Below are 9,799 nucleotides of genomic sequence, written 5' to 3'. Positions count from 1 at the left end.
TTGATGAGCCTTATTTTTTGCTTCAATTATTACTACACCTTTTTCAATTTCCCATGGTATACACTCTGACGCAACTTGAAATTCTGTATATAGATTCTTAATTTACCGAGGATCTATTTCAAATTTTTCAAGATTTCTGTGGGACAAGTTTTCAGTTTGTCAAATTTTTTAATAGACCCTTGCAGAGCACTTGTTGCCTGCTATTGAATAATAATCGCCAAATTTTCTTGAGAATTGAGTGCAAAGGAAGCTCGAAATTGAGTTCAAAATTGGAATAAATAATGGTGAAGCTCTGTGGCTTTTACCGTGGTGATCAATCATTTTATTACTTGTTGCAAATCCAGCATAAAAGATAGAAAGTTATTATAGTCCAATGTATGAATAATACAACACTTTCTTCTCCATTCGACTATACTAATCATTTGATCATTATTCTATATTAAAAAACTATAATTAATACAATTAAGTTTCAATCTTGAACTTCAGCTTTCCAAATATGTTTCATTTTTAATGAGAGATGTCGTTTGAAATGCTATTGATACTTCTCACAAACTTCAGGCTTCTTTTGCAAACGTTTGCAAACAACTTTTGGAAGATTTATCAACGCTTGCTCATGGGAAGGCCTGTCAAAAACCTGTTGAATAAAAAACTGAATTAGTACCGGTATAAACATTTTGTTTGAATTGAAAACTGGAGAAATATGTTCATAAGATTTCTTAATATCGAGCTCGCTCTGGTCTAGTGGTCTAGCAACCATTTTGTCTAACTGGACCAGATTATAACAGTAGGCCCATAATGCACTAAAGCTACTGTATAAAGTAACACCATAGTAAAGCCACGGTATATTCATCTAATTACCGTGAGTAAAGCTACTCTAAACAGTAACTGTAATTTTTGCAACATCTTGGCTTGAGATAGATCAGTATTAAGAGTATAGATTAATAGATAGATTGGAGTACCGTATTAATACTTCAGTACGGTATTAAGATATAGGAGGGTGGATAACAATGATTGATAAACCTCTACTTACCCCGTTAAAGACAATAGTAGGAACAAATCTAATAATAGGTCTGAAATTATGAGTTCTATCCCCATATTTCGCCAGTAGTGCATCTCCTTCTTTACCTTTCCAACAGGATTTGATCTGGCTCAAGTTCACTTTATATTTTCTGGCGCACTGAAAATTTATGAATAAGCAGTTAGCAGATAGGAATAAATGAGAGGTTTTTAAAATAAACAATTATTATGAATAATAAGCAATAAATAATTAGGATTTCAATTTCTCCTCTGTTTTCCAACATTTCTCATTCTCATCAAAACCGAAAGTCGAAATAGTAAAAGAGTAGAGAGGAAGCAGGACGTCATTGATAAATTAACATTATGTTTTGATACCGTAAGTTTTTATTGCCTTGTTACAATATTCAAAACAAAATCTATGTCATATTGTTGATGTATTTTATACCCCCAAAAATAAATCCACCGAATTGATTTGAATCAAAATTAATATTTCAAATTTGACATTTATAATAAAGCTGCGTTTACACCAAAGTTATCAGCAAAAATGTTTACTTTTCCTTCCTTATAGATTCTATTAAATTAAACATAACTTATCATACACATGATTATCATTTGTTTGTCAAGTTCCATTCAATCTTATAGAATCTATAAGAACAGAAAAAACATTTTGTTATTAACTTTGGTGTAAACGCAGCTTCATGATTATTTTAGTTACTATAGTCTGTAGACCACTACTGAAAATTCAATCTCTATGAATGCAGTCTAATATACTTGAATCACAGAGGAAAGAAACACTACTTTATGCTTATTCCGTGCTTGAATGTTCTGTGTTTACATTATTCTTAGTAGAAGATAATTATAGTCCAGTCAAGGAAAGGTTATATAGAGGGAAAAGTTGAGAAGACAATTTTTGAGTCTGCAGTTCTGTTTAGGGTAGTAAGGAGGTGAACATAATCAATATGGATTTTCCCATCGATTTTTAAAAAGTTATGAGAGCAAAAGTAGAGAAAAATTGGTGGCAAACGTGTTTTTTTCAAAAATGTTACACCTTCAAGAGCGGATATCTCGAAAACTAGACGAGATATAAAAAAGTTGTAGGATGGTACTGTAGGAAATTATATATGTAAGCTTTAATTTGTTATATGACAGTCAAGTCCTTAAGATACATAGTTTTTGAGTTTTATTCGAAAAACCAAAAAATGGTACCTTCAAACCACCCCCACCCTCTTAGCACAGAGGGTAGGGGTGGGGACTTTTGATATGCTTACCTCCTTACTACCCTAAACAGAGCTGCGGGGTCAAAAATTGTCTTCCAAACATTTCCCTATATACCCATTTTTGAGCATTCATTGCCTGGACTAATAGACTACATTCGTTTCTACCAAACAAAGAAACATCTTTTCCATTTTCTCTTACCTTCTTTAAATTGTGCCCTTCATCTTTGTCTCTCATGAGACAGGTCAACAGTGGTATTAATTTGTTTTTGCTCTTTTCTTTTTTCATAAAGCATGCATGCAGCTTGTTATATCGGCATTCTTTTTCTCCATGTTGACAAGAAAAACTCCATTGCTCTCCGGTATAGTTTTGCTACAAAAGAGAGTAAAATTGTGTTATTTATTCATCAGTAATACTTGGGAAATTTATTTATTTTTTTCACAATACAAACAGTTGAGGGTCCTGCCAAACCCAAAAGTAATTGTTATTAAGTAAAAGTTATTGTTTTAGAACAGATCAATTTCAAAGCAACTAGTTGTCATGTTGACAAGAGAAATAGAGGAATTCAGCCCCTCAGTCACTGGAATGATCTCATTTATCTGAATTATTCACTGGAGTCCAGTGCATCATTCCATATAGGTACATGATGGAAAAATGTTCCAGAAGAAATTTCTAAACAACTAGTCAGATAATAAAGGAACCATTAGGTAAATTACATTTACACAAGATGCAAATTTGAACTCGATTAAAAAACGCGATATCAATAAATTTATTATTTTCCAAACTCTTGAAGTATCCAATTTCAAGTAGGCCTACTCTGTAACAGCTTGATTTTGATCCATCCTGAATAAAACAGAAATAATTATTACTTTCAAACTATAAAATCTTACTTTTGTTGGCGAATCATATTTCTATAGAGAGGATTCACATTTTAATGGCGGTGGAGAGAGATAGGAAACGTTGGCGATTCTCTGCCTTATCACTGAATTCTATAGAGGATAACTGATACCAGTTATATCTGATATGTATATTAACAGATATTTTTTTTAGAATAATAAATTATATTTCATTCGCCAATAAATTATATATTATAATTTCCGTAATTGAGATTGAATATTTTGTTAATGGATTATATTTTTACATTGTTGAAAACGATCTGGCAACGTTGCAGAGGTGGAAAAAGATAGCGTTATTTGCTTTGTCGAACGATAGACAATAATATATAATAATAATTATTATTGATTCTTGTTCACTTTCACAACAATTGAAAAAAAAATTGTATACATCATAAAAATAAAAAAGAATCAAATGGCTCACAAGACATAATGATAGCAACACCAATGTTATTGAAATGCCGCCATTATATCTATTTATAATATTTGGAAAATTTGAAACTATATAAATTGGGAAATTATGAAGTTTTGGGCAATAGTCTGTTTTTTCTTTTCCGATCATTGTATTATTGTTTGTGCTAGCCTAATAAATAAATAGGCCTAATTATAACTTAGACCTCACTATACACTATACGTTCTATACCTATCCTCATCAAAAAACGAAACCTCAAAATAGTATAAAGTATAGATTTAGAAAAAGATAGCCTACTGAGTACTGACCTTAGCATGACCGTACGGTACGAGGTCGAATTTGATGTGGGTTTTCAAATCTCTCCAGGCCGGTGCGATTTGTCCGACGAAAAAGTCAATGCAGTCAGGACAAAGTGTTTCATAGAATACTGTCACTTTCACCACCTGAAAATAATTATTAGGTAGCATTTGTTCAAGAGATAAAATTATTATAGAAGACTGTTTCTGAAACAAACCGACAAACTTGGTGATGAGGGGTTTCCTTGCATAGAAATAAAGAGAAATGTTCTACCTAATTTATTTTAGATTTGATTATTCCAGCAGTTTTTTCATCAGTTTGAAATCTGTTTCTAGTGGATAGGCCTGTATTTATTTTGCGAAACTGAAGTAGATTCGGCTATTCAAGAGATGAAGATTTTTCCTTTCAATTAATATTGCTTGAATAGAGAGAGAGGCTCAAAAGTAGGAATACACTGAAACAGAGTTGTTAAAAAACATGGAAACAGATTAATCTTTCTTTTACAATGACAATTTTAACGATTCCATTGGAGATCATATTCCAATAATTGGAAAATAACTTTCAGTTGGAAAGCTTAAGAAACATTAAGCTGTTCATATGATTCTGAACATACATTTTTGAATTTGATTGTCTGATTGTGCCCTTTCTTTTGCTTCCACTGTGACATCTTGCAACTTACTAATTCTCACGTTGCAATTTATGCAATAATAACTCACTTATTGTGTCCTGATCCCCATTCTATATTTAAGCTTCAACTATCACAGAGGAAAATATATTCTCTATTACCCCGTAGCCATAGATACTTTCAAGGCAATTTTGCTGATACTGTTGATTAGGCATTGTTGATACTGTAGAAAAAAATATACTACACTGCTGTTGAAAAAAAAAATTAAATCAGTATGAGATTTTAAGGATTCGTGTAGATAGACCCGCATTTTCATTATTTATCTGATCCTTGGGGTGGCCTAGGTCCCCCACCCCTGCCCTCCCCTAAATGCCGCCCCTGGATGCAATTTATAGAACTTGAATTACAAACCCCATCTAGCAACGTTGCAGAGGTGGAAAAGGATAGCGTTATCTGTTTTGTCGAATGATAGACAAGGATAGCAACACCATAATGTTATTGAAATATGCTGCCATTATATAACTTGGACCACGGCACTAAGTTATACACTACATATTCTCATAAAAAACGAAACCTCAAATTAGTATAAAGTATAGATTTAGAAAAAGATAGCCTACTGTCTACTGACCTTAGCATGACCGTACGGTACGAGGTCGAATTTGATGTGGGTTTTCAAATCTCTCCAGGCCGGTGCGATTTGTCCGACGAAAAAGTCAATGCAGTCTGGACAAAGTGTTTCATAGAATACTGTCACTTTCACCACTTGAAAATAATTATTAGGTAGCATTTGCTCAAGAGATAGCATTGTTATAGAAGACTGTTTCTGAAACAAACCGACAAACTTGGTGATGAGGTGTTTCCTTGCATAGAAATAAAGAGAAATGTTCTAGCCTACCTAATTTATTTTAGATTTGATTATTCCAGCAGATTTTCATCAGTTTGAAATCTTTTTCTAGCAAATAGACCTGTATTTATTTTGCGGATCTGAAGTAGATTTGGCTTTTCAAGAGATGATGAAGATTTTTCCTTTCAATTAATATTGCTTAAATTGAAAGATTCAAGAATGTTTTCATTTGAGTCCAGGAATGTCCATCATTTCAGTATTTCACATTTAATTACAAACTGCTTGTAGATGAACACTCTTCAATGTTTCGACCTATATAGTGAGGTCCACGTTATATAATGGCAGTGTTTGATTAGCAGTGGTATTGCTATTCTTGTCCATCATTCAACAAAGTGGATAGCGCTATCTCTTTCACGCTTTGCACTGTTGCCAGATCGTTTCTTAACAATGTAGAATTAATAATTCATTAATAGAATATTCCATCTTAATTATGAAATTATTGAAAAAAATAATTTATTGCTTGATGAAATATAATTGATTATTTTAAACGAGGATGAACAGTTAATATTACATCAATAAACCTGTAACATGTACCGTCTATAGAAGTCTATAGAAAAGACAGAGGAAACGTTGATCTCCTATCTTTCTCCACTGCCATTATTACGTGGACCTTACTATAGGAGTTTGAATTTTGTGATCAATATCTAATTAGGAGAGTAGAAGCTATTTGGGTGTTAGGACTACTCATAAAATTCTGACTCCTAGTAGGTATTAACTAAAGTATACAATATTGAAAAGCGAATGGATTGTTGGATTCAAATAGAAATATTCAAAAAAGTTTTATTACACAATCATTTCAACAACTTCAAGCTTGAAAGGAGTGCTTTCAATTGATATTTAGTAATAAAGCTATATTAGGCCTATAATATTGAATTATAATCCATAGGCTGGGCCTAATTCATTTTTTAATAAAATTCAATTTAATGTTAGCTACCGTACACTGTAACACCTCAGGTTAAATGATTAATTATTATACAATCATTTCAACTTTCAACAACTTCAAGCTTGAAGGAGTGCTTTCAACTGAGATTTAGTATTATTATTATTATTATTATTATTATTATTATTATTATTATAATTTTAGGCCTTCATTGGACCACTGTAGTCAGTATCTTCCACCTTTACTCCGTCCTCTCTCAGCCCAATATTATATCTTCATTCGTTCAGAAATTAATTTCCTTTCCTCGTCCGAAATCACTCTTCCCATTCTGTGTCTGACTTTGATCTGCAGTCTGGTCTGTTTGTCCTTCAGGATTCTGATGTTGTCCGACTTGTTCTTCAAATCTTCGAATGTTATATTCAACTCTCTCATATCCTCCTTGAGTTCGTCAATCCATTTTATATTTGTTTTACTTTGCCACAACTTTTCAATAATTCTTCTGCTTAGTCTGTCCTCCGAAGCTCTAATCAGGTGACCGAAGAAAGATATTCTCTTTTTTTTTATTGTACTTGTGACAGGTTCAATTTCTTTGTAAACAGTTTCGTTGGAAGCTAATCTCCAGTGTCCATCTACTTGATAGTTCTTGTTAATACAGGTTCTGATGATTCTTCTTTCGATTTTTAGTAATTTGTCTATTGCGATGGTATTGGTAGTTTTAAAGATGGTCTCACTTGCGTAAGTTATTACCGGTTGAGTGACTGTCTTGTAATGCTTCAATTTTGTGGCTATTGATAAATTTGAACTGCTTGGGATTTGCTGATGACCTTACACTGCTTGCTAACAATATTCAAGAAACAAAGAAACAAATAAATACACTACAGACTATTTCTCAGAAGATTTAGTATTATATTAGGCCTATTAGTATTATATTTAAAACTATATTAGGCCTTTAATATTGAAAAAAATATAATTTATTGGCTGGGCCTGATTCATTTTTAAATAAAATAAAATTTAATGTTAGCTACACTGTAACACCTCGAGTTAAATAACTAATTACAGTAGAACTCCAAATTATCCGAACTCCAACTATCCGAATCGCAGATTATCCGAATCGCAGATTATCCGAATCGCAGATTATCCGAATCGCAGATTATCCGAATCGCTGATTATCCGAATCATTCTCAGAAAAAAAATTGTCCAAAAAAGTTCAAGTGCGCTATTTGCGCGTGTTTGCGCGTTCGCTCACCTGGCTGCCCGAAAACGGATGAAGACCGCAAAACAGCAGCTTACATTGACGGAGATGTTTAAAAAAAAAGATTTTTATTTCTAAACTTGTACATTTTATTTATAGGCACTTAAAACATGTAAAAATATCATGTTTCTTTCAGTTAGTCAAATAAAAAAATACTGCAATATCGAAACGTAGCTTTTTTTCTCTCCAATGGCAATTTAAAAAAAAACTCCGATTATCTGAATATTTGATTATCCGAATGGGTCCCGGTCCCCATTAATTCGGATGATTGGAGTTCTACTGTATTATATTTAGCTCTGATTTGAAGATGGTCCCTCTACTATATATTTTCTTTTCTCTAGATTTTATAAAGATTATCTTTTTGACAAATTCATTCACAAGAGAAATCTTCCGTTAATTTCAATTTCATTCACTCATGACAATCTCAAGTGGAAGTTGTCAATATGCAACCTAGGTAGGTAATCATTATACTCAATGATGAATTTATTTCTAATCTTGTTAGGCCTATAAGCTATTGAAGCTGAAATGAGTTCTTGAATTGAAATTTGATTTTCACTTTTTGAAGTGTGTATAGACCTACAATTCTTTGATTGTTTAAGTTTGAGTTTGTTCCTTTGATACATGTCTTAACTTTCAATATAGTATAGTTGGAATTGTTGCTCAATATTTCATTACTAGGCCTATTATTCAAAATTTGTGTTCTTTCGAATGTGAATAATTTTTCATAACATATTTTTGAATTATTATTATTAGTGTTAAGTATTACCCTATAACCAAAGCTCGTACACAGAGGAGGCAAAATATATTTACATATTTGTGAGATCACTATAGGTACTTACTTCTTTGCTGTGACTGTGAGCATTAAAGATTTGTAGAAAAATACAAGCTAGCCACAGCAGCCTGTAAGGTTGTATGGGAATCATTCTATGCCTGAAAAGATTGATAATTTAGAAAGATAAATTAATTCTATGTCTCAATTAATAGAGAATGTGGCAAGTTATTTGTGTTACATATACTGTAGATCTGCGCATTATTTTTTACTGTCAATAGAATTTATTATGAATGAGGTTGAAGAAAAATAGTTCTCTCTTAAGAAATTCATACATCCGTGTGTATTTTAGCAGTATAATTCCAATTAATACAATAAATTATCAATGAGGTTTGAGAAAAATAGTTCTCTCTTATGAAGGTCATGCATCTGTGTGTATTTTAGCAGCATTATTTTAATTTATAAAATTTAATTTACGATATTCAACAATCGCGAAGCTCTTAGAGAAAATAAAAAAACATTTTAGTGAGGTTTATTCATAAGGTAAGAATTTTATTAAAATAATGTATTTATTGCTGTATAAATTAGTTTGTATTATCTTGATTTGATTGAATTTATCTAAAAATTTATATACCGTATTTTAAAACATATTAATACCAGTACATCATTATCCATAAATAGTAACATCGCTTTCTCTTATTTTTCATTTAAAAAATTACCTAGACTAATTTCCGTTAAATCTGAAAACAACCTCAATAATATCTCTCCTTCAAATCTTGTGATAACTTGGGTTACACATATATCATTGATTGCTAACTCACCTTCTATCTAAAAACAATTGAAACACCTTATTTTATTGTGTGATATAAACTCCATCCGTAATTAAACTATCAGAACGATTCTCAAATGAAAGCTATTGGCTGAAACCAAGACAAAGTGTTCGTTTATATATGCCTCTCACGCTTATCAAACTGATGTTTTTCTGTGTCTCTCAGATCCTACAAATGTGTCAGATTTAAGAATGAGCACTCATTATTGAGTAGTATCTGATTGGTTTCGAGTTGATCTTACAAAATAAATTAATCTATCCATTGTTTTTTAATTCATATCTCCATATATTGAGATACTGATATAGTTCTGCGATACTATAGACCATTCTACTGTATCATCAGTGTTGGTAGGCTATATACTACCATAATTATTTAATGTTTTATATTGGGCTATTTATTCAATTGGTTTGATACGTACTTTCATATAGGTATCCCCTAGTGTATGAACCTCATTTAGTTAATGTGGAGAAGCCTGCGAGAGATCAATGGTAAATAAGTAATGTAGGCCTACACCTATCAGGCCTACCATCCAGATTGACTTACTTTCTCATTCTCTATAGATTTGTTTTTAATTCACTTATCATTGTAAGTAAGTGATGATTTCTCAAAATAATATATTTTATATTATCATGGCAAGGAAAGTAGTTTGAGTTTGTCACACCAGATTTTTATGGTTGTATACCTAAGCCGTGTTGACACCAGAGT

The 9,799-nt window shown here is 31.9% G+C and overlaps 1 protein-coding gene across 2 annotated transcripts; it reads right to left on the bottom strand.

The window, feature by feature from the left end:
* Nucleotides 1–295: 295 nt before the first annotated feature.
* Nucleotides 296–9,281, bottom strand: LOC111062369 (gamma-interferon-inducible lysosomal thiol reductase). Of its 2 annotated transcripts, none has more exons than XM_039431537.1 (6): nucleotides 9,086–9,281; nucleotides 8,335–8,425; nucleotides 5,088–5,222; nucleotides 2,434–2,604; nucleotides 1,031–1,177; nucleotides 296–634 (listed from the first exon to the last, which is right to left on the bottom strand). In XM_039431537.1, the coding sequence occupies exons 2-6, from the start codon at nucleotides 8,416–8,418 to the stop codon at nucleotides 533–535; spliced, it is 639 nt and encodes a 212-aa protein (XP_039287471.1). In that variant the 5' UTR covers nucleotides 8,419–8,425; nucleotides 9,086–9,281; the 3' UTR covers nucleotides 296–532. The 2 variants fall into 2 exon arrangements, with proteins under 2 accessions (XP_039287471.1, XP_039287470.1); XM_039431536.1 differs by lacking the exon at nucleotides 5,088–5,222 and adding an exon at nucleotides 3,846–3,980.
* Nucleotides 9,282–9,799: the final 518 nt, after the last annotated feature.

This window comes from Nilaparvata lugens, chromosome 6 (assembly GCF_014356525.2).
Source record: "Nilaparvata lugens isolate BPH chromosome 6, ASM1435652v1, whole genome shotgun sequence".
Lineage (NCBI taxonomy): Eukaryota > Metazoa > Arthropoda > Insecta > Hemiptera > Delphacidae > Nilaparvata > Nilaparvata lugens.
The sequence above is the reverse complement of the archived record's forward strand: the minus strand, read 5'-3'. Positions and strand labels throughout refer to the sequence as shown.